At 43.9% G+C, this 26,112-nt stretch overlaps 1 protein-coding gene across 4 annotated transcripts in view; it reads right to left on the minus strand.

Moving 5' to 3' along the window:
• Window positions 1-26,112, minus strand: part of ODAD1 (outer dynein arm docking complex subunit 1) — a 346,929-nt gene that overhangs the window by 193,653 nt on the left and 127,164 nt on the right. For 2 of the 4 annotated variants that reach the window (XM_077259489.1, XM_077259486.1), the window contains exon 2: window positions 20,626-20,694. In XM_077259489.1, coding sequence (XP_077115604.1) covers window positions 20,626-20,692 — 67 coding nt within the window. In that variant the 5' untranslated portion in view covers window positions 20,693-20,694. Of the gene's footprint in view, window positions 1-20,625; window positions 20,695-23,925; window positions 24,137-26,112 lie in introns of those variants that run through there. The other 2 variants (XM_077259488.1, XM_077259487.1) reach the window with 2 other exon arrangements.

Here is a 26,112-nt window from a genome sequence, read left to right on the forward strand (position 1 = left end):
TTGCCTTTGCTTTCTGATTTGTTTGCCAGAATTAAGGGGGCTAGTTGGTTTACTAAGATTGACCTTCGAGGGGCATATAATCTGGTTCGTATTAAGCAGGGTGACGAATGGAACACTGCGTTTAATACGCCCGAGGGCCATTTTGAGTATCTTGTGATGCCATTCGGACTCTCTAATGCCCCATCTGTGTTTCAGTCCTTCATGCATGATATTTTTCGGAATTATCTTGATAAATTCATGATTGTATATTTGGATGATATTTTGATTTTTTCAGATGATTGGGAGTCTCATGTGAAACAAGTTAGGATGGTATTTCAGGTCCTTCATGACAATGCCTTGTTTGTGAAGGGGTCTAAGTGCCTCTTTGGTGTAGAGAAGGTTTCTTTTTTGGGCTTCATTTTTTCTCCATCATCTATAGAAATGGATCCGGCTAAGGTTCAGGCCATTCATGATTGGATCCAGCCCACATCCGTGAAGAGCCTTCAGAAATTTTTGGGCTTTGCTAATTTTTATCGCCGTTTCATTTCCAACTTCTCCAGTGTGGTTAAACCCCTGACCGATTTGACGAGGAAGGGCGCTGATGTAGCTAATTGGTCCTCTGAGGCCGTTTCTGCCTTTCAGGAGCTTAAGCGACGATTTACTTCTGCCCCTGTGTTGCGTCAGCCAGATGTTTCTCTTCCTTTTCAGGTTGAGGTTGACGCTTCTGAGATTGGGGCAGGGGCCGTTTTGTCTCAGAGGAATTCTGATGGTTCCTTGATGAAACCGTGTGCCTTCTTTTCTCGAAAGTTTTCGCCTGCGGAACGCAATTATGATGTCGGCAATCGTGAGTTGTTGGCTATGAAGTGGGCATTTGAGGAGTGGCAACATTGGCTTGAGGGGGCCAAGCACCGTATTGTGGTCTTGACCGATCATAAGAATTTGATTTACCTCGAGTCTGCCAAACGGCTGAATCCTAGACAGGCCCGATGGTCCCTGTTATTCTCCCGTTTTAATTTTGTTGTCTCGTATCTTCCAGGTTCTAAGAATGTTAAGGCTGATGCCCTCTCTAGGAGTTTCTTGCCTGATTCCCCTGGGATTCTTGAGCCGGTTGGTATTCTTAAGGAGGGGGTGATTCTTTCTGCCATCTCCCCTGATTTGCGACGGGCTCTTCAGGAGTTTCAGGCTGATAAACCTGATCGCTGTCCAGCGGGGAAACTGTTTGTTCCTGACAGATGGACTAGTAAAGTAATTTCTGAGGTTCACTGTTCTGTGTTGGCTGGCCATCCTGGGATTTTTGGTACCAGAGATTTGGTTAGTAGGTCCTTTTTGTGGCCTTCTTTGTCACGGGATGTGCGTTCTTTTGTGCAGTCCTGTGGGACTTGTGCGCGGGCCAATCCTTGCTGCTCCCGCGCCAGTGGGTTGCTTTTGCCTTTGCCGGTCCCTGAAAGGCCTTGGACGCATATTTCTATGGATTTTATTTCGGATCTTCCTGTTTCCCAGAGGATGTCCGTTATCTGGGTGGTCTGTGACCGGTTTTCTAAGATGGTTCATTTGGTACCTTTGCCTAAGTTGCCTTCCTCTTCTGAGTTGGTTCCGTTGTTTTTTCAGCATGTGGTTCGTTTGCATGGCATTCCGGAGAATATTGTGTCCGATAGAGGTTCCCAGTTTGTTTCTAGGTTTTGGCGGTCCTTTTGTGCTAAGCTGGGCATTGATTTGTCTTTTTCTTCCGCATTTCATCCTCAGACAAACGGCCAAACCGAGCGAACTAACCAGACTTTGGAAACTTATTTGAGATGCTTTGTGTCTGCCGATCAGGATGATTGGGTGGCTTTCTTGCCATTGGCCGAGTTTGCCCTTAATAATCGGGCTAGTTCTGCTACCTTGGTGTCACCATTCTTTTGTAATTCTGGGTTTCATCCTCGTTTTTCTTCAGGGCAGGTTGAGTTTTCTGATTGTCCTGGGGTGGACTCTGTGGTTGACAGGTTGCAGCAGATTTGGGCTCATGTTGTGGACAATTTGGTGTTGTCTCAGTAGGAGGCTCAGCGTTTTGCCAACCGTCGTTGGTGTGTGGGTTCCCGGCTTCGGGTTGGGGATTTGGTCTGGTTGTCTTCTCGTCATGTTCCTATGAAGGTTTCTTCCCCGAAGTTCAAGCCTCGGTTTATTGGTCCTTACAGGATTTCTGAGATTATCAATCCAGTGTCTTTTCGTTTGGCCCTTCCAGCCTCTTTTTCCATCCATAATGTTTTTCATAGATCTTTGTTGCGGAAATATGTGGTGCCCGTGGTTCCCTCTGTTGATCCTCCTGCCCCGGTGTTGATTGATGGGGAGTTGGAGTATGTTGTGGAGAAGATCTTGGATTCTTGTTTTTCTAGACTGAGGCTTCAGTATCTTGTCAAGTGGAAGGGTTATGGCCAGGAGGATAATTCTTGGGTTGTTGCCTCCGATGTTCATGCTGACGATTTAGTTCGTGCCTTCCATTTGGCTCGTCCGGATCGGCCTGGGGGCTCTGGTGAGGGTTCGGTGACCCCTCCTCAAGGGGGGGGGGTACTGTTGTGAATTCTGTTGTGGGTTCTGCTCTTAGGCTCCCTCCGGTGGTTATAAGTGGTAGTGCTGCTGTTTGTCCTTCACAACAGTCATCAGCTGCTTCCACTTTGGATGGGGCTATTTAGTCTGGCTTCTTCCTTTAGTGAGTGCCAGTTGTCCATTGTTTTCTAGGGATCCACATCTCTGCTTGGTTTCTCCTTCTGGATTGTCCAAATCATCAAAGATAAGTCCTGGCTCTGTTTTTGCAGTCCACATGCGGTGGACTTAATAGTTCTGTGAATTGCTATGTTTTTTCTTGTCCAGCTTTGTCTGTGTTAAGATTTACTCAGCCAAGTTGGAAGCTCTGGAGTCACAGAGTTACCCTCCATGCCTTTAGTTAGGTGTGGAGATTTTTGTATTCTCTGTGGTGGATTTTGTAGTATTTTTTATACTGACCGCACAGTACTCTTTCCTGTCTTTTCTTTCTAGGTAGCGTGGCCTCCTTTGCTAAATTCTGTTTTCAGTCTGCGTTTGTAATTTCCCTCTCCTCTCACAGTCAATATTTGTGGGGGGCTGCCTTTCCTTTGGGTATTTTCTCTGAGGCAAGATAGTATTCCTGTTTCTTTCTTTAGGTGTAATTAGTCCTCCGGCCGTGACGAGGTGTCTAGGGAGTGACAGGAACATCCCATGGCTACTTCTAGTTGATGTGTTAAGTTCAGGATCTGCGGTCAGTATAGAGGCCACCTACTCCAGAGCTCGTCCATGCTGCTCCTAGGCCACCAGTTCATAACAGTAAACCACTGTTTGGGCGCATGGCAGAGCTCGGAAGGGAAGGAGCGCCGTTTGACTTTTCAATGCAAAATTGACAGGAATTGAGATGGGACGCCATGTTGGGTTTGTAGAGCCACTGATGTACCTAAACATTAAAACTCCCCAAAAGTGACACCATTTTGGAAAGTAGACCGCCTAAGGAACTTATCTAGATGTGTGGTGAGCACTTTGACCCACCAAGTGCTTCATAGAAGTTTATAATGCAGAGCCGTAAAAATAAAAAATCATATTTTTTCACAAAAATGATCTTTTCGCCCCCAATTTTTTATTTATGCACTACCTAGGTTAATACGATTAATCCCCAATCCCCACAGTTTTAATTGTGCCCTAAAAACTCATTTGTTCAGATTGGCCTACCGCCTCAATGCATTAACCTAACTATCCCTGTGTGGCATATTAAAAAAAACAAAAACAAAATCAGGTTCCTCGCATCATGTTCTCATATACTTTATGCAGTTAATAGCTCTCTGTGTCTGTACTGTTACATACTTAGGCAGCTAACTGGTTCATGCAGCTTTACATGAACACCGAGCCTTACACTATGGCTGGTCCAAATATTGAAAGCAATTGTTACCATCCACCTCTCGTGTCTCCCCTTTTCCTCATGGTTTGTAAGCTTGCGGCAGGGCCCTCATTCCTCCTGGTATCTATTTTGAACTGTGATTTCTGTTATGCTGTAATGTCTATTGTCTGTACAAGTCCCCTCTATAATTTGTAAAGCGCTGCGGAATATGTTGGCGCTATATAAATAAAATTATTATTATTATTATTATTATTATTATTATTAATTATTATTATTTTCCCAAGGGTAAGAGAAGAAATTGGACCCCAAAAGTTGTTGTGAAATTTGTCCTGAGTACGCTGATACCCCATATGTGGGGGTAAACCACTGTTTGGGCGCATGGCAGAGCTCGGAAGGGAAGGAGCACCGTTTGACTTTTCAATGCAAAATTGACTGGAATTGAGATGGGACGCCATGTTGCGTTTGGGGAGCCACTGATGTGCCTAAACATTGAAACCCCCCAAAAGTGACACCATTTTGGAAAGTAGACCCCCTAAGGAACTTATCTAGATGTGTTGTGACAGCTTTGAACCCCCAAGTGTTTCACTACAGTTTGTAACGCAGAGCCGTGAAAGTAAAAAAATCTTTTTTTTCCACAAAAAGTATTTTTTAGCCCCCAGTTTTGTATTTTCCCAAGGGTAATAGGAGAAATTGGACCCCAAAAGTTGATGTCCAATTTGTTCTGAGTACGCTGATACCCCATATGTGGGGGGGAACCACCGTTTGGGCGCATGGCAGAGCTCGGAAGGGAAAGAGCGCCAATTGGATTGCAGACTTAGATGGCTTGGTCTGCAGGCGTCACATTGCGTTTGCAGAGCCCCTAATGCACCTAAACAGTAGAAACCCCCCACAAGTGACCCCATATTGGAAACTAGACCCCCCAAGGAACTAGATGTGTTGTGAGAACTTTGAACCCCCAAGTGTTTCATTACAGTTTATAACGCAGAGCCGTGAAAATAAAAAATCATATTTTTCCCACAAAAATTTTTTTTAGCCCCCCAAATTTTTAGTTTCCCAAGGGTAACAAGAGAAATTGGACCCCAAAGGTTGTTGTCCAATTTCGGGGCCTGCAGGGAGAAGAGGGTAGGAGACCCTCGGAGCAACGCGATCACATCGTGTTGCTCCGAGGGTCTCAGGGAAGCACGCAGGGAGCCCCCTCCGTGCGCGATGCTTCCCTATGCCGCTGGAACACTGCGATCATGTTTGATCGCAGTGTGCAGGGGGTTAATGTGCCAGGGGCGGTCCGTGACGGCTCCTGGCACATAGTGCCGGATGTCAGCTGCGATAGTCAGCTGACACCCGGCCGCGATTGGCCGCGCTCCACCCGTGATCGCAGCCGATCACATATGAGGTTCTTTCCCGTCACTGGGAATTAAGTCCCAGGTCACCTCGACGGGATAGTACGTCACATGGGATTAAGGGGTTAAATTACTTTATTCTGCATGTGTGTGTTTTATTAACCCTTTCACAAGTATAGGATTAGTAATGGTAGGTATCTTATTGAAGCCTCTCCATTACTAAGCCGGCTTAATGTCACCTTACAAAGGTGACATTAACACCTTATTACCCCATATCCCACCACTACACGAGAGAGGCTAAGCGCCGTAATCTTACAGATGCGCCATTTCTGGGTCGGCTGGGAGCTGGTATTTGTAGCCAGGGGGGCCAATATCCATGGCCCCTCTCTAGGCTATGAATATCAGCCCGCAGCTGTCTGCATAACCTTTCTGGCTATAAATTATAGGGGGACCCCACATCATTTTTTTGGGCGGGTCCCCCTATTTTAATAGCCAGTAAAAGCTACGCAGACTGCTGCGGGCTGATATTCATAGCCTGGGAAGCTCCATGGGTATTAACCCCTTCCCAGGCTACAAACATCGGTCCCCCAGTCGCTGGCTTTCCCTCTCTGGCGCAGAAAATTGCGCGGGAGCCCATGCCATTTTTTTCAATTTTTTTTTAAATTAAACATATTGCTTTTAAGGCTGGGGTCAATACCTGGCACTGCAGCGGGCACTCGGGACCGGAGCGTTCAGCTGCATAGAAATACATGCAGTCACACACTCCGGTCCCGCATGCTGGGTATTGAAGCGAGAGACTCGTGTGAGTTTCTAGCGAGTGTGACCCCGGCCCAAAGCAGATTTCGTGTGTGTGTCTTTAGTTAAGGCCAGGATCACACATGCGAGAAACTCGGACGAGTCTCGCATCTTAATAACCAGCACTGCCGCCGGCACTCGGGTGGGGAGTGTGCTGCTGCACAGAAATACATTCAACAGCAGGCTCCGCTCCCGGGTGCCGGTGGCAGTGCCGGGTATTAAGATGCAAGACTCGTCTGAGTTTCTCACATGTGTGATCCATCTATCTATTGTATCGATCTATTTATCGTATCCATCTATCTATCGTTCGTATCCATCTATCGTTTCTATCTATCGTATCCATCTATCGTATCCATCTATCGTATCCATCTATCGTATCTATCTTTCTATTATCTATTATCTATCTATCTATTATCTATCTACCTGTTATCTAATATATATCTATTATCTATCTAGCTATTATCTATCTATCTATTATCTGTCTATTATCTATTATCTATCTATTATCTATCTGTTATCTATTATCTATTATCGATCTATCTATTATCTATCTATCTATCTATTATCTATCTATATGTTATCTATTATCTATATATCTATTAACTATCTATAATCTATTTATCTATTATCTATCTATTATCTATTATCTATCTATCTATATACAGTCATATGAAAAAGTTTGGGCACCCCTATTAATCTTAAGCTTAATGTTTTATAAAAATGTTTTTTTTGCAACAGCTATTTCAGTTTCATATATCTAATAACTGTTGGACACAGTAATGTTTCTGCCTTGAAATGAGGTTTATTGTACTAACAGAAAATGTTGTTTTCAGATAATTTGACAGTTGTTTTGAGGAGCCCATGATGCCACTCTTCAGAGGAGATTTAAACAGGAGAACAACTTGCAAGTGGCCACTTTAAGTAGCTTTTCTCATGATTGCATACACCTGGCTATGAAGTTCAAAGCTCAATGAGGTTACAAAACCAAAAAAGTGCTTTAGTAAGTCAGTAAAAAGTAGGCAGGAGTATTTAAAACAAGAAAATGATAAGGGTGCCCATACTTATGCACCTGTCAAATATTGTTTGAATGCAGATTGCACATTTTCTGTTAGTACAATAAACCTCATTTCAAGGCAGAAACATTACTGTGTCCAACAGTTATTAGATATATGAAACTGAAATAGCTGTTGCAAAAAAAGCAATTTTTATAAAACATTAAGCTTAAGATTAATAGGGGTGCCCAAACTTTTTCATATGACTGTATCTATTATCTATTATCTATTATCTATCTATCTATTATCTATCTACTATCTATCTATCGATATATCTATCTAGCTATCTATAGATATATCTATATATAGATAGATATATTTATAGATAGATATATCGGTAGATGTGATAGATAGATACGATAGATAGATAGATAGATAGATAGATAGATAGATAGATAGATAAGATAGATGGATATGATAGATAGATAGATAAGATAGATGGATACGATAGATTAGTTAGATAGATAGATAGATAGATAGATAAGATAGATGGATACGATAGATTAGATAGATAGATAGATAGATAGATAGATGGATACAATAGAAACGCAGGTTACCTGCCAGTGACCTCAGGTGCAGATTTTACCTGCGTCAAATCCTGAGCAAATCCTGATGCAATCCTGACCGTGGAAACATACCCTAAGAGTCCGCTCCGAAAGCGCCCAGTAAACTCTTAAATGAACATATCAATTTCTATGCAAACACGACTTGCTGTTCATACTACTGCTTCAAGTTTCCAAAGACACCAAATTGTTATGGTTCTCAATGGCAAGAGAACATAGCCCAGCAAACATACGAACTAGCTCTTGGAAGGATGGAAACTAAACTGACCATGAACTAAACCTGCCGCACAACTAACAGTAGCCGGGTAGCGTAGCCTGTGTTTTATCCCTAGACGCCCAGCGCCGGCCGGAGGACTAACTAATCCTGGCAGAGGAAAATATAGTCCTGGCTCACCTCTAGAGAAATTTCCCCGAAAGGCAGACAGAGGCCCCCACAAATATTGGCGGTGATTTTAGATGAAATGACAAACGTAGTATGAAAATAGGTTTAGCAAAATTGAGGTCCGCTTACTAGATAGCAGGAAGACAGAAAGGGCACTTTCATGGTCAGCTGAAAACCCTATCAAAATACCATCCTGAAATTACTTTAAGACTCTAGTATTAACTCATAACATCAGAGTGGCAATTTCAGATCACAAGAGCTTTCCAGACACAGAAACGAAACTACAGCTGTGAACTGGAACAAAATGCAAAAACAAACAAGGACTAAGTCCAACTTAGCTGGGAGTTGTCTAGCAGCAGGAACATGCACAGAAAGGCTTCTGATTACAATGTTGACCGGCATGGAAGTGATAGAGGAGCAAGGCTAAATAGCGACTCCCACATCCTGATGGAAACAGGTGAACAGAGAGGATGATGCACACCAGTTCAATACCACCAGTGGCCACCGGGGGAGCCCAAAATCCAATTTCACAACAGTACCCCCTGTTGTGAATTTGCTTTTTGCTCCCTCTAGTGGTTACTAGTTTTTTGACTCTGGTTTTTCTGTCATTCCTTTTATCCGCACCTGGGTCGTTAGTTAGGGGTGTTGCTATATAAGCTCCCTAGACCTTCAGTTCAATGCCTGGCAACGTAGTTATCAGAGCTAGTCTGCTGTGCTCTTGTCTACTGATCCTGGTTCCAGTTATATCAGCTAAGTCTGCCTTTTGCTTTTTGCTATTTGTTTTGGTTTTGTATTTTTGTCCAGCTTGTTCCAAATCTATATCCTGACCTTTGCTGGAAGCTCTAGGGGGCTGGTGTTCTCCCCCCGGACCGTTAGACGGTTCGGGGGTTCTTGAATTTCCAGTGTGGATTTTGATAGGGTTTTTGTTGACCATATAAGTTACCTTTCTTTATTCTGCTATCAGTAAGCGGGCCTCTCTGTGCTAAACCTGGTTCATTTCTGTGTTTGTCATTTCCTCTTACCTCACCGTTATTATTTGTGGGGGGCTTCTATCCAGCTTTGGGGTCCCCTTCTCTGGAGGCAAGAAAGGTCTTTTGTTTTCCTCTACTAGGGGTAGCTAGATTCTCCGGCTGGAGCGTGTCATCTAGAATCAACGTAGGAATGATCCCCGGCTACTTCTAGTGTTGGCGTTAGGAGTAGATATATGGTCAACCCAGTTACCACTGCCCTATGAGCTGGATTTTTGTATTCTGCAGACTTCCACGTACCTCTGAGACCCTCGCCATTGGGGTCATAACAGTTTGCCAGGCCAGTATTAAATGTTTAATGCGTTGCAGAAGAGGGATTATAAGAAAGAAGATTCTGAGTTTTTTTTTTTTTTTTCTTTCTTCTTCCCCTTTACCTCAGAGTGGCTATGCTTGCTGCAGACATGAATGTCCAGACCTTGATTACAAGTGTGGACCAGCTGGCTACTCGTGTGCAGGGCATACAAGACTATGTTATCAGAAATCCTAGGTCAGAACCTAAAATACCGATTCCTGAACTGTTTTCCGGAGACAGGTTTAAGTTTAGGAATTTTGTGAATAATTGTAAATTGTTTTTGTCCCTGAGACCCTGTTCATCTGGAGACTCTGCTCAGCAAGTAAAAATAGTTATTTCGTTCTTACGGGGCGACCCTCAGGATTGGGCTTTTTCGCTGGCGCCAGGAGATCCGGCATTGGCTGATATTGATGCGTTTTTTCTGGCGCTCGGTTTACTTTATGAGGAACCCAATCTTGAGATTCAGGCAGAAAAGGCCTTGCTGGCTATGTCTCAGGGGCAGGACGAGGCTGAAGTGTATTGCCAAAAATTTCGGAAATGGTCCGTGCTGACACATTGGAACGAGTGTGCACTGGCCGCTAATTTTAGAAATGGCCTATCTGAAGCCATTAAGAATGTTATGGTGGGTTTTCCCATTCCCACAGGTCTCAATGATACTATGGCACTGGCTATTCAAATTGACCGGCGGTTGCGGGAGCGCAAAACCGCAAATTCCCTCATGGTGTTGTCTGAACAGACACCTAATTCGGTGCAATGTGATAGAAAAACCGCAAATTCCCTCATGGTGTTGTCTGAACAGACACCTAATTCGGTGCAATGTGATAGAAAAACCGCAAATTCCCTCATGGTGTTGTCTGAACAGACACCTGATTTAATGCAATGTGATAGAATCCTGACTAGAAATGAGCGGAAAATTCATAGACGCCGGAATGGCTTGTGCTACTACTGTGGTGATTCTACACATGTTATCTCAGCATGCTCTAAACGTATAGCTAAGGTTGTTAGTCCTGTCACCGTTGGTAATTTGCAACCTAAATTTATTCTGTCTGTAACTTTGATTTGCTCACTGTCGTCTTATCCTGTCATGGCGTTTGTAGATTCAGGTGCTGCCCTGAGTCTTATGGATCTGTCATTTGCTAAGCACTGTGGTTTTACTCTTGAACCATTAGAAAATCCTATTCCTCTTAGGGGTATTGATGCTACGCCATTGGCAGCAAATAAACCGCAGTATTGGACACAGGTTATCATGTGCATGACTCCTGAACACCGCGAGGTGATACGTTTCCTGGTTTTACATAAAATGCATGATTTGGTTGTTTTAGGGCTGCCATGGTTACAGACCCATAATCCAGTCCTGGACTGGAAGGCTATGTCAGTCTCAAGTTGGGGCTGTCGTGGTATTCATGGGGATTCCCTGCCTGTGTCTATTGCTTCTTCTACGCCTTCGGAAGTTCCGGAGTATTTGTCTGATTATCAGGATGTCTTCAGTGAGTCTGAGTCCAGTGCACTGCCTCCTCATAGGGACTGTGACTGTGCTATAGATTTGATCCCAGGCAGTAAGTTTCCTAAGGGAAGACTGTTTAATCTGTCGGTACCTGAACATACCGCTATGCGTTCATATATCAAGGAGTCTCTGGAGAAAGGACATATTCGTCCGTCTTCTTCCCCCCTTGGTGCGGGATTCTTTTTTGTGGCAAAAAAGGACGGATCTTTGAGACCTTGTATTGATTATCGGCTTTTAAATAAGATCACTGTCAAATTTCAGTATCCTTTACCGCTGTTGTCTGACTTGTTTGCCCGGATTAAAGGTGCCAAGTGGTTCACCAAGATAGACCTTCGTGGTGCGTACAACCTTGTGCGCATTAAGCAAGGTGATGAATGGAAAACCGCATTCAATACGCCCGAAGGTCATTTTGAGTACTTGGTGATGCCTTTTGGGCTCTCCAATGCGCCTTCAGTTTTTCAGTCCTTTATGCATGACATTTTCCGGAAGTATCTGGATAAATTTTTGATTGTTTATCTGGATGATATTTTGGTTTTTTCTGATGATTGGGATTCGCATGTGGAGCAGGTCAGGTTGGTCTTTAAAATTTTGCGTGAAAATTCTTTGTTTGTCAAGGGCTCAAAGTGTCTCTTTGGTGTACAGAAGGTTCCCTTTTTGGGGTTCATTTTTTCCCCTTCTGCTGTGGAGATGGACCCAGTCAAGGTCCGAGCTATTCTTGATTGGACTCAGCCCTCGTCGGTTAAGAGTCTTCAGAAGTTCTTGGGTTTCGCTAACTTCTACCGTCGTTTTATCGCTAATTTTTCTAGCATTGTGAAACCGTTGACGGATATGACCAAGAAGGGCTCCGATGTAGCTAACTGGGCTCCTGCTGCCGTGGAGGCTTTCCAGGAGTTGAAGCGCCGGTTTACTTCGGCGCCTGTTTTGTGCCAGCCCGATGTCTCACTTCCCTTTCAGGTTGAGGTGGATGCTTCAGAGATTGGAGCAGGGGCCGTTTTGTCGCAGAGAGGCCCTGGTTGCTCTGTTATGAAACCTTGTGCCTTTTTCTCCAGGAAGTTTTCGCCTGCCGAGCGAAATTATGATGTGGGCAATCGGGAGTTGTTGGCCATGAAATGGGCATTTGAGGAGTGGCGTCATTGGCTCGAGGGTGCTAAGCATCGTGTGGTGGTCTTGACTGATCACAAAAATCTGATGTATCTCGAGTCTGCTAAACGCCTTAATCCGAGACAGGCCCGCTGGTCATTGTTTTTCTCCCGCTTTGATTTTGTTGTCTCGTATTTACCAGGTTCAAAGAATGTGAAGGCCGATGCTCTTTCTAGGAGCTTTGTGCCTGATGCTCCTGGAGTCGCTGATCCTGTTGGTATTCTTAAAGATGGAGTTATCTTGTCAGCTATTTCTCCGGATCTGCGACGTGTGTTGCAGAGATTTCAGGCTGATAGGCCTGAGTCTTGTCCACCTGACAGACTGTTTGTCCCGGATAAATGGACCAGCAGAGTCATTTCCGAGGTTCATTCCTCGGTGTTGGCAGGTCACCCGGGAATTTTTGGCACCAGAGATCTGGTGGCCAGGTCCTTTTGGTGGCCTTCCTTGTCAAGGGATGTGCGGTCATTTGTGCAGTCCTGTGGGACTTGTGCTCGAGCTAAGCCTTGCTGTTCTCGTGCCAGCGGTTTGCTCTTGCCCTTGCCTGTCCCGAAGAGACCTTGGACACATATCTCCATGGATTTCATTTCTGATCTTCCGCTATCTCAGGGCATGTCCGTTATCTGGGTGATATGTGATCGCTTCTCCAAGATGGTCCATTTGGTTCCTTTGCCTAAGCTGCCTTCCTCTTCCGATCTGGTTCCTGTGTTTTTCCAGAACGTGGTTCGTTTGCACGGCATCCCTGAGAATATTGTGTCAGACAGAGGATCCCAGTTCGTTTCTAGGTTCTGGCGATCCTTTTGTAGTAGGATGGGCATTGATTTGTCGTTTTCGTCTGCTTTCCATCCTCAGACTAATGGACAGACGGAGCGAACCAATCAGACTTTGGAGGCTTATTTGAGGTGTTTTGTCTCTGCTGATCAGGACGATTGGGTGACATTCTTGCCGTTGGCTGAGTTTGCCCTTAATAATCGGGCTAGTTCCGCCACCTTGGTTTCGCCTTTTTTCTGCAACTCTGGTTTCCATCCTCGCTTTTCTTCGGGTCATGTGGAGCCTTCTGACTGTCCTGGGGTGGATTCTGTGGTAGATAGGTTGCAGCGGATCTGGAATCATGTGGTGGACAACTTGAAGTTGTCACAGGAGAGGGCTCAGCGCTTTGCCAACCGCCGCCGCGGTGTGGGTCCCCGACTACGCGTTGGGGATTTGGTATGGCTTTCTTCCCGCTTTGTTCCTATGAAGGTCTCCTCTCCCAAATTTAAACCTCGTTTTATTGGGCCTTACAAGATATTGGAAATCCTTAATCCTGTATCTTTTCGTCTGGATCTTCCTGTGTCGTTTGCTATTCACAATGTATTTCATAGGTCCTTGTTGCGGCGGTACATTGTGCCTGTAGTTCCTTCTGCTGAGCCTCCTGCTCCGGTGTTGGTTGAGGGCGAGTTGGAGTACGTGGTGGAGAAGATCTTGGATTCTCGCCTCTCCAGGCGGAGGCTTCAGTACCTGGTCAAGTGGAAGGGCTATGGTCAGGAGGATAATTCCTGGGTGGTCGCCTCTGATGTTCATGCGGCCGATTTAGTTCGTGCCTTTCATGCCGCTCATCCTGATCGCCCTGGTGGTCGTGGTGAGGGTTCGGTGACCCCTCACTAAGGGGGGGGTACTGTTGTGAATTTGCTTTTTGCTCCCTCTAGTGGTTACTAGTTTTTTGACTCTGGTTTTTCTGTCATTCCTTTTATCCGCACCTGGGTCGTTAGTTAGGGGTGTTGCTATATAAGCTCCCTAGACCTTCAGTTCAATGCCTGGCAACGTAGTTATCAGAGCTAGTCTGCTGTGCTCTTGTCTACTGATCCTGGTTCCAGTTATATCAGCTAAGTCTGCCTTTTGCTTTTTGCTATTTGTTTTGGTTTTGTATTTTTGTCCAGCTTGTTCCAAATCTATATCCTGACCTTTGCTGGAAGCTCTAGGGGGCTGGTGTTCTCCCCCCGGACCGTTAGACGGTTCGGGGGTTCTTGAATTTCCAGTGTGGATTTTGATAGGGTTTTTGTTGACCATATAAGTTACCTTTCTTTATTCTGCTATCAGTAAGCGGGCCTCTCTGTGCTAAACCTGGTTCATTTCTGTGTTTGTCATTTCCTCTTACCTCACCGTTATTATTTGTGGGGGGCTTCTATCCAGCTTTGGGGTCCCCTTCTCTGGAGGCAAGAAAGGTCTTTTGTTTTCCTCTACTAGGGGTAGCTAGATTCTCCGGCTGGAGCGTGTCATCTAGAATCAACGTAGGAATGATCCCCGGCTACTTCTAGTGTTGGCGTTAGGAGTAGATATATGGTCAACCCAGTTACCACTGCCCTATGAGCTGGATTTTTGTATTCTGCAGACTTCCACGTACCTCTGAGACCCTCGCCATTGGGGTCATAACAACCCCCCCCCTCAAGGAGGGGGCACCGAACCCTCACCAGAACCACCAGGGCGATCAGGATGAGCCCTATGAAAGGCACGGACCAAATCGGAGGCATGAACATCAGAGGCAGTCACCCAAGAATTATCCTCCTGACCGTATCCCTTCCATTTGACCAGATACTGGAGTTTCCGTCTGGAAACACGGGAGTCCAAGATTTTTTCCACAACGTACTCCAACTCGCCCTCAACCAACACCGGAGCAGGAGGCTCAACGGAAGGCACAACCGGTACCTCATACCTGCGCAATAATGACCGATGAAAAACATTATGAATAGAAAAAGATGCAGGGAGGTCCAAACGGAAGGACACAGGGTTAAGAATCTCCAATATCTTGTACGGGCCGATGAACCGAGGCTTAAACTTGGGAGAAGAAACCCTCATAGGGACAAAACGAGAAGACAGCCACACCAAGTCCCCAACACAAAGCCGAAGACCAACCCGACGCCGGCGGTTGGCAAAAAGCTGAGTCTTCTCCTGGGACAACTTCAAATTGTCCACTACCTGCCCCCAAATCTGATGCAACCTCTCCACCACAGCATCCACTCCAGGACAATCCGAAGATTCCACCTGACCAGAAGAAAATCGAGGATGAAACCCCGAATTACAGAAAAAGGGAGACACCAAGGTGGCAGAACTGGCCCGATTATTGAGGGCAAACTTGCTAAAGGCAAAAAAGCAACCCAATCATCCTGATCTGCAGACACAAAACACCTCAAATATGTCTCCAAGGTCTGATTCGTCCGCTCGGTCTGGCCATTAGTCTGAGGATGGAAAGCAGACGAGAAAGACAAATCTATGCCCATCCTAGCACAGAATGCTCGCCAAAATCTAGACACGAATTGGGTACCTCTGTCAGAAACGATATTCTCCGGAATACCATGCAAACGGACCACATTTTGAAAAAACAGAGGAACCAACTCGGAAGAAGAAGGCAACTTAGGCAGGGGAACCAAATGGACCATCTTAGAGAAACGATCACACACCACCCAGATGACAGACATCTTCTGAGAAACAGGAAGATCCGAAATAAAATCCATCGAGATGTGCGTCCAGGGCCTCTTCGGGATAGGCAAGGGCAACAACAATCCACTAGCCCGAGAACAACAAGGCTTGGCCCGAGCACAAACGTCACAAGACTGCACGAAGCCTCGCACATCTCGAGACAGGGAAGGCCACCAGAAGGACCTTGCCACCAAATCCCTGGTACCAAAGATTCCAGGATGACCTGCCAACGCAGAAGAATGAACCTCAGAAATGACTTTACTGGTCCAATCATCAGGAACAAACAGTCTACCAGGTGGGCAACGATCAGGTCTATCCGCCTGAAACTCCTGCAAGGCCCGCCGCAGGTCTGGAGAAACGGCAGACAATATCACTCCATCCTTAAGGATACCTGTAGGTTCAGAATTACCAGGGGAGTCAGGCTCAAAACTCCTAGAAAGGGCATCCGCCTTAACATTCTTAGAACCCGGCAGGTAGGACACCACAAAATTAAACCGAGAGAAAAACAACGACCAGCGCGCCTGTCTAGGATTCAGGCGTCTGGCGGACTCAAGATAAATTAGATTTTTGTGGTCAGTCAATACCACCACCTGATGTCTAGCCCCCTCAAGCCAATGACGCCACTCCTCAAAAGCCCACTTCATGGCCAAAAGCTCCCGATTCCCAACATCATAATTCCGCTCGGCGGGCGAAAATTTACGCGAGAAAAAAGCACAAGGTCTCATCACGGAGCAATCGGAACTTCTCTGCGACAAAACCGCCCCAGCTCCGATTTCAGAAGCGTCGACCTCAACCTGAAAAGGAAGAGCAACATCAGGCTGACGCAACACAGGGGCGGAAGAAAAGCGGCGCTTAAGCTCCCGAAAGGCCTCCACAGCAGCAGGGGACCAATCAGCAACATCAGCACCCTTCTTAGTCAAATCAGTCAATGGTTTAACAACATCAGAAAAACCAGCAATAAATCGACGATAAAAGTTAGCAAAGCCCAAAAATTTCTGAAGACTCTTAAGAGAAGAGGGTTGCGTCCAATCACAAATAGCCTGAACCTTGACAGGATCCATCTCGATGGAAGAGGGGGAAAAAATATATCCCAAAAAGGAAATCTTTTGAACCCCAAAAACGCACTTAGAACCCTTCACACACAAGGAATTAGACCGCAAAACCTGAAAAACCCTCCTGACCTGCTGGACATGAGAGTCCCAGTCATCCGAAAAAATCAAAATATCATCCAGATACACAATCATAAATTTATCCAAATAATCACGGAAAATGTCATGCATAAAGGACTGAAAGACTGAAGGGGCATTTGAAAGACCAAAAGGCATCACCAAATACTCAAAGTGGCCCTCGGGCGTATTAAATGCGGTTTTCCACTCATCCCCCTGCTTAATTCGCACCAAATTATACGCCCCACGAAGATCTATCTTAGAGAACCACTTGGCCCCCTTTATGCGAGCAAACAAATCAGTCAGCAGTGGCAATGGATATTGATATTTAACCGTGATTTTATTCAAAAGCCGATAATCAATGCACGGCCTCAAAGAGCCATCTTTCTTAGCCACAAAGAAAAAACCGGCTCCTAAGGGAGATGACGAAGGACGAATATGTCCCTTTTCCAAGGACTCCTTTATATATTCTCGCATAGCAGCATGTTCAGGCACAGACAGATTAAATAAACGACCCTTAGGGTATTTACTACCCGGAATCAAATCTATGGCACAATCGCACTCCCGGTGCGGAGGTAATGAACCAAGCTTAGGTTCTTCAAAAACGTCACGATATTCAGTCAAGAATTCAGGAATCTCAGAGGGAATAGATGATGAAATGGAAACCACAGGTACGTCCCCATGCGTCCCCTTACATCCCCAGCTTAACACAGACATAGCTTTCCAGTCAAGGACTGGGTTATGAGATTGCAGCCATGGCAATCCAAGCACCAACACATCATGTAGGTTATACAGCACAAGAAAGCGAATAATCTCCTGGTGATCCGGATTAATCCGCATAGTTACTTGTGTCCAGTATTGTGGTTTATTGCTAGCCAATGGGGTGGAGTCAATCCCCTTCAGGGGTATAGGAGTTTCAAGAGGCTCCAAATCATACCCACAGCGTTTGGCAAAGGACCAATCCATAAGACTCAAAGCGGCGCCAGAGTCGACATAGGCATCCGCGGTAATAGATGATAAAGAACAAATCAGGGTCACAGATAGAATAAACTTAGACTGTAAAGTGCCAATTGAAACAGACTTATCAAGCTTCTTAGTACGCTTAGAGCATGCTGATATAACATGAGTTGAATCACCGCAATAGAAGCACAACCCATTTTTTCGTCTAAAATTCTGCCGTTCACTTCTGGACAGAATTCTATCACATTGCATATTCTCTGGCGTCTTCTCAGTAGACACCGCCAAATGGTGCACAGGTTTGCGCTCCCGCAGACGCCTATCGATCTGGATAGCCATTGTCATGGACTCATTCAGACCCGCAGGCACAGGGAACCCCACCATAACATCCTTAATGGCATCAGAGAGACCCTCTCTGAAATTCGCCGCCAGGGCGCACTCATTCCACTGAGTAAGCACAGCCCATTTACGGAATTTCTGGCAGTATATTTCAGCTTCGTCTTGCCCCTGAGATAGGGACATCAAGGCCTTTTCCGCCTGAAGTTCTAACTGAGGTTCCTCATAAAGCAACCCCAAGGCCAGAAAAAACGCATCCACATTGAGCAACGCAGGATCCCCTGGAGCCAATGCAAAAGCCCAATCCTGAGGGTCGCCCCGGAGCAAAGAAATCACAATCCTGACCTGCTGAGCAGGATCTCCAGCAGAGCGAGATTTCAGGGACAAAAGCAACTTGCAATTATTTTTGAAATTTTGAAAGCAAGATCTATTCCCCGAGAAAAATTCAGGCAAAGGAATTCTAGGTTCAGATATAGGAACATGAACAACAAAATCTTGTAAGTTTTGAACTTTCGTGGTGAGATTATTCAAACCTGCAGCTAAACTCTGAATATCCATTTTAAACAGGTGAACACAGAGCCATTCCAGGATTAGAAGGAGAGAGAGAGAGAAAGGCTGCAATATAGGCAGACTTGCAAGAGATTCAATTACAAGCACACTCAGAACTGAGAAAAAAAAAAAAAATCTTCAGCAGACTTCTCTTTTCTCTCCTTTCTCTGTCAATTAATTTAACCCTTTTAGGCCGGTCAAACTGTTATGGTTCTCAATGGCAAGAGAACATAGCCCAGCAAACATACGAACTAGCTCTTGGAAGGATGGAAACTAAACTGACCATGAACTAAACCTGCCGCACAACTAACAGTAGCCGGGTAGCGTAGCCTGCGTTTTATCCCTAGATGCCCAGCGCCGGCCGGAGGACTAACTAATCCTGGCAGAGGAAAATATAGTCCTGGCTCACCTCTAGAGAAATTTCCCCGAAAGGCAGACAGAGGCCCCCACAAATATTGGCGGTGATTTTAGATGAAATGACAAACGTAGTATGAAAATAGGTTTAGCAAAATTGAGGTCCGCTTACTAGATAGCAGGAAGACAGAAAGGGCACTTTCATGGTCAGCTGAAAACCCTATCAAAATACCATCCTGAAATTACTTTAAGACTCTAGTATTAACTCATAACATCAGAGTGGCAATTTCAGATCACAAGAGCTTTCCAGACACAGAAACGAAACTACAGCTGTGAACTGGAACAAAATGCAAAAACAAACAAGGACTAAGTCCAACTTAGCTGGGAGTTGTCTAGCAGCAGGAACATGCACAGAAAGGCTTCTGATTACAATGTTGACCGGCATGGAAGTGACAGAGGAGCAAGGCTAAATAGCGACTCCCACATCCTGATGGAAACAGGTGAACAGAGAGGATGATGCACACCAGTTCAATTCCACCAGTGGCCACCGGGGGAGCCCAAAATCCAATTTCACAACACCAAATGGTTAAAAGAAGTGAACCGACCATTCTTTAGTCATCATCCTCTGTGATTGCGCTTTATACTTTATGGCACAAGGCAATGGGAAAGCTTTGAAACCACCACCAGGCAAAAAACAAGGGAAAAGTAACAACCGAAAACACCAGCAAGAAAAGACTTCTGGAAAAAAAAATAAAACACCTGCAATTCTTGAAGAATCTTCTTCTTCCCACAAGGACTTTACACCCTAGACCCCTGTCAGGTGCTTCTCTTTCACCTAAATCAAACCTCTTACTTTGCACTGAGGAGGGGCAAACATCCCCAAACACGTGTCTAGATATAGAGTTTCTGATTTGGCTTTTATCATGTCATGTGGCAAGGCTCCTTAAAGGGTTGTATATTGGCTCTTCAATTTCTTGTGCTGAGTTTTGTGTGCAAATTTTTCCTATAGACTTGCATTGCATATAGTAAATCCTCAGGTAAAAAACACATGCATTTTTAGTGTAGTTCCTTTGCTGAAATGCACTACAACCAATGTATTTCACATATGACTGTGTCAATAAAGTTTTGTTAAGGTCAAATACCAGGAAGAATCAAAACCAAAGCTGCTTTTTTTATAAAAATTTTCACGGATACATTTCACGCCAATCATTAGTCTATAGGGGCATTAACGTGACCGTGCACTTCTGTAGACGGTGTGGTCCACACTGAAACACAGTAATGGGTCTGTGAAAAAAATTGGACAGCACTCAGATGCCATCCATGTGCTGTCTGTTTTTCACGTACCACTACTACAAAGGAGAAGGTAGAGACATTTTTTTGTTTGTTTCTGATATGAGAAACACTGATGAAAGGCCAAACTCTGATGAAAATAGCTAAGGAAACTGTTTTTCTAGTACATGTTAAAAACGAATTTCTGAATCAGGGCTGTGGAGTCGGAGTCGTGGAGTCGGAGCCAATTTTGGTGGAGTCGCAGTCGGTGTCGTGGAAATTGAAGAGTCAGAGGTTTGGCTTACCAACTCCACAGCCCTGTCAGGGCTGTGGAGTCGGAGTCATGGAGTCGGAGTAGGAGCCCATTTTGGTGGAATTGGAGTCGGTGTCATGGAAATTGAGGAGTCAGAGTCGGAGGTTTGGCTTACTGACTCCACAGCCCTGGTCTGAATGCACTAAGTCTGACCAAGTGTGGGTTTCCCTCACTTCTGCCTCTTTGATATCTCATAATTACGTAATATATCCCAAATAATAAATGACAAATGCTATCACACACAATCCTATCCAGAAATAATGCAAGAAAGTAGAGTAATACCCATTCCTTCTAGGTCCATGTCGCTGTTATCAGACTGGATGCTGGCAGCAGATCTTCTGTGAGGCATTTCTAACAATAATACAGAAAAAAAGAAAAAGTACAATTAATCCAGCTGCTTCTTTAAACTAAAGTGGTACAAAAACATCACTCACACTTATGTTTAAATCTCAAACCATTGAAGTTTGACCTGTGGAAGATGAAAAATAGATTTGTTGGTGATTTCTTCACCAATTGCTTAAAAGGATTTCAGTTAAGCATGTAATACAGAAAAAGAAAGTTGCACTTTACAATGAGGCCTTCCACTATCCCATTAAAACAAGGCAAACTGTACTAACTAGTCCACTGGCAAACGCAGAAAATAGGGGGTGCCTTGGCAAGAACGGCATATGGTCCCTTTGCAGTCCATCTGCTTTCAAGGTGGAAATTTGCCCCATTACCTCTTGGGATCCTGTATAGCCACACAGGTTGCACCAATGATATGTCCGTCCCTGCCACTTGCCCTTAGTGGATATATCAGCTTCAGGGGTCATTTACACTAGTGACTCTGACGATCCAGTGTTATACTCGATGTTTCATCAGATAGTACTCGCTCCAATGTTACACTATGGAACAGTGCCGAACAGAGATTATTTTCTCATGCCGAGTCGGCATGAGAAAAAAAACGCTGTATGAAGCGAATGGCAGCATATATCTGACGGTGTGTACTCATACAAGTAAATGGGTGCATGCCAAACATTGGACTGCACTCAGTTGTCATTCGAGTGCAGTTTGATATACGGTGACAAAATGGAGAACATTGAGAAATTGAAATCCTCCCATTTGGAGAGCCCCTGATGTGCCTAAACAGTGGAAACCCCCCACAAGTGATCTCATTTTGGAAACTACAGTCCTCAAGGATTTTACCCAGGGGTATAGTGAGCAATTTGAACCCACAGGTACGATACAGAGTTTGATAACATTAGGTTGTCACACCTAGGGTGCTCGGGTATGCACCGGTATCGCAGGTGCTGAGTGACATGTTTGAATCCCTGCACCACATGGTTTGGGGCTGTTAGACACCCAAAAAGGCAAGTGGGGATCTGCGACACTCCTTGCATACCTGAGCACCCGATATAATCTCTAGTAGCAAGCACTTGCACTCAACAAAAGCCGTCATATCGTCACCATTTTTTTTACTTTTGAAAAGCTCCAACCCTAACACAATCCTAACCCTAACCCTAACATAACCCTAACCCCAACCCTAACTGTAACACAACCCTAATCCCAATCCTAACTCCAACCCTAACTTGAACCCCAAACCTAACTGCAAAGAATGGAAAAAATAAAAAGTTATTTATTTTAGATTTTTTATCTAACTAAGGGAGTGACAAAGGTGGATTTGATTTACTATTTTTTTTTCATTTTGATCACTGTCATAGGGTATTTCACAGTGATCAAAAGGAACCAATAGGAAAAATTATCTATTGTTGACGGGTACCGGCCGGCAAAAATTTGTATGCGTCCGCCATTTTTTTCCAGGAAGCTGACACAGAGGGCCAGGGGGATGGATCAGGAGGGTCCGTGGATGGTGTAGGTACCGGGAGGGGCTTGGGGGACCGCATTTCTCTCTTGTCTGATATGTTAGATCAAATCGGAGGAGAGAGTAGTAAATTTTAAATCAAACTTATTTGTGATCTCTGTTATTCAGTGAATAACAGCAATCATGTGACAGGGGACCGTAAAAACCAGCCCTGATCATGTTCTCCACTGTCTCAGCTACCCCCGGCAGCTGAGACCTGGAGATTTTCTGATGCTGGGGTGCACTATACACTTATTTCTCAAATGGCGCTGAGGAATATGTACCCTTAACTGCCGCAGTTAAAAGGCGTATTGGTGATCGTTTAGTGCTGAGGGTTGTTAAGGGGTAAATAAATCTTAAGTCTCTGTAATAGATTTTGACCCTCAGATAAAAAGAATGCATCAGTGATTTTGAGCCAACACAACCTTGGTGCCCTTTTTTATTCTGATAACTTCGTCAAAGACTTTTACCCTGTGCTATTGTAAATTTATGGTGCAGGATTAAAGTTCCTGCTCCTGAAATCCAGCAGGGACAGGTCAGGTCTCCAGTAGAAATGAGCGAACCAGAACTTAAAAGTTTGGCCTTCATACCGGACAGTCACTGTCCGATGCTAAATGCCAAACATGGACTTTTCCCGGATGTCCATTGCAATGTTCAGAGTTCTTAAGGAAGTCCATTGCAGAGATAGAGTATTTTCCGACTTGAGAGTTTTCAATAGGGTTTGGGTTCTGGTTCAAGTTCAGGTACAGTTCTCGTATCCGAACTGAACTTTAGAATAAAGTTTGGGTCGGGAACCAGAACCAGAACTTCCATGGGACCTCTCCACCTCAGTCTCGAACTTTCAGACATAGCCAGGTACACTGAAGAAAAAAAAAGATAGAGAAGGTTTATAACCACTATTGTCTTCTCTTCTGCTGGCTACATAGCAGTCAATGAATGATGATGTATTTAATCAGCTGCAGACCGAGATCATCTCTGACAGTGACTTTCGACACCACAGTAGACTATTTTCCCCTATCACTGAAGTTCCTATGAATGCCTCAGTGACAGTGGGAAAAATGCACAATAACAAAGAAAAAATATTCCCTTTATGATCTCCTGGGGAAAAAATTACATAAATTCTATTTTTTAACATAAAATTAATATATATATATATATATATATATATATATATATATATATATATATATATATATATATATATATATATATATATATATATATATATATATATAAATATTAGGTATCCGTAAGACCGTAATAACCTGAAGAATCTGACATGTATGAAACAAGGACAATAACAAAAATTAAAAAGAAAATAGTAAAACTATACCAAAAATTGCTTTTTTGGATAGGGGACCAATAGGTACGCCAAAGGAGCAAGCAGCTTCTGTCACAAAACACATTATTGGACGGCAAAAGCCAATGTACTGTTCTTGCACAGGGGTCTTCTTCTATCAGTGCTTGCACCCTAGTCCGGCATGGTACCATTCATCACACAAAGGAACTCCATTTAATAAGCCCCAGAACCTCACTATTTTTGCAGACCTCTTACGCAGACCTGCATTATGGCTGCTGCCTGCTGCTGCTACTTTTACTATTATTTTAGGATTACTGTTACGGTACCAAGATATATTTCTGTTATGTTGATAACATTGCAGCGACTGCAAATAATGAAAGTGTAGGATGATAAATGATTGTAGGACTGGTATCAGACACGGGGATACATGCATAGCTTCTACCTGTATCTGCAGATAGTGGGGGAGACGCGGTGGAGATGCAGGGCTGCTGGGGTCCTCAGTGATGGTAGTTCTGTGCTCAGTATTTCTCATACAGGCTCATTGTTGTTGGTGACGGTCTCCAGGAAGCCGCTCATCAGTGAAAGTCTGTGTGCTATGGCAGCAGCATCACATTACCACACTAACAATGAATGTAACCAGGGGAAGTCATGGCTGCTGGCTGAGGGAACCTGTGCTTTCATTTTACTTCTGCTGCATGTCACCTCAGTGGTGGAAACGATCACCACAGGAAAATAATTCACACATGAAAGTGCGAGGCCTGAGCACCGACTGTATCTCTTTGTGCTTCATTGTTTTTTTCATTTTGGTCACGTTCACACAGACAGTATTTGGTCAGTATTTTACCTCAGTGTTTGTAACCCAAAACCAGGAGTGGAACAATCAGAGGAAAAGTATAATAGAAACATGTCACCACTTCTGTATTTATCACCCACTCCTGGTTTTGGCTTACACATACTGAGGTAAAAAATTCACCCAGTACTCTGTATGTGTGTGTGGCCCAATGTGTCGGGGTATAAAGATGTTGTGACTGTATTATACACAACTACAGTCATCAAAATAATATATACATACATACACAGATAATCGGACATTCACTTGTTTAGAAATTCTGATAGTTCATCACAGAATTCGGACATAATCTTAGAGTCCTTTTTATCCCTTTTGAGTTTCATTTTTGCTTTTTCGCATTTTTTTGCCTCCCCTTCCTCCAAGAGCCATAACTTTTTTTTATATTTCTCCACCCTCATAGACATATGAGGGCTTGGGTTTTTTTGCAAGACTTTTGGATGACGCAGTTCATTTTATCATAAAATGTACCGTACTAGAAAACAAGAAAAGAATTTAGAAGTGTGTTGAAATTGCAAGAAAAATAAGCTGCATTTCCCACAATGTTTCTTGGGTTTTGTTTTTATGGCGTTCTTTGTGTGGTAAAATTATTCTCCATGTCAGTGGGATTACAACCAATACCAAACTTGTCCAGGTTTTTATTAATTTGTGTTAAAAAAAATCAAATTTTTTTTTTTAAAAATGATGTTGCTACTTTTTGGGGACCTGCAGCTTATTTTTTATTTCTCTGTAAATGCAGCTGAGTGAGGGCTTGTTTTTTACGTGATGAGCTGTTTTTACAGATACTATTTTGGGATAGATACATTTTCATATCTTCTTTTTGAATTTCTTGCTATATTTCAGTGACCAAAATTAATTTTACATTGTGATAGATCACACTTTTATGGCGGTAGTATTATCACGTATATGTACTTTTGATGTTTTTAACCCCTTTGTGACATCTGACGTACATGTATGACACTGCTGTGCTGCATGCTGTCTGTGTGAAAGAAGTGATCACAGCAGCAGCAGTTCCCAAATCCCTATTCCAGCTCCCCCCATCCTCCTATCCTCAATACCACCCACTCCCAATCCTGCCACTCCCTAATTGTATTTTTGGCACATTCTGTTTTTTGTGCCTTTTACGTGTGCATGGCGTCCTGTGCTGGGAATTCGTGTTCAATTTTTGTGCACTTCCCGTGGCCACAGTGCTCTGATCAGTATTGCTGCTGATCGAAGTTTGCGCCAAAGGACTTTTTCATATTTTTTTAGCTGGCGTCCAATTTTCTTTTTTTAGAATAAAAATGATAGTAGTTAGTATAGAGAAGCTTTATAGGTAGGGAGGTAGCGCATTAAGGTAGTGTACGTCACAGTGTTAATGACGTACAATTTTCTTCCTAACTAGCGCATTAGGGGAGCGTACGACACGGTGTTAGTAATGTCCGTTTTTGTTTTACAGAAAAAGAAAGAATAATTAACACTGATTAACTTTATAGCTAGAGCATTATTGTAGTGAATGTTTCTATAATTTTCTTAAACAAACTTTTTTCACTTCTACTGATTCTTATTTTCATTTTTTTTCTCCTAAGTGTTTCTTCTAAATTTTTCCTTTTTTACCCTACTTCCTTTTTTATCTACTCCTTTTTTTCTCTACTTTGTTATGTCTGCATTTTTCTCTTTACTTTTTATAGTAAACTAGATGAAGGCCCGATGCGATCGCATCGGGATGGCGGTATTGTCACGATGGGGCAGGCTTTGCAGCGTTGAGAATCTCTCCCCCCATCCACTCTCTCTTTCCCCATG

This window comes from Ranitomeya variabilis, chromosome 4, assembly GCF_051348905.1.
Source record: "Ranitomeya variabilis isolate aRanVar5 chromosome 4, aRanVar5.hap1, whole genome shotgun sequence".
In the NCBI taxonomy this organism is placed as follows: Eukaryota; Metazoa; Chordata; class Amphibia; order Anura; family Dendrobatidae; genus Ranitomeya; species Ranitomeya variabilis.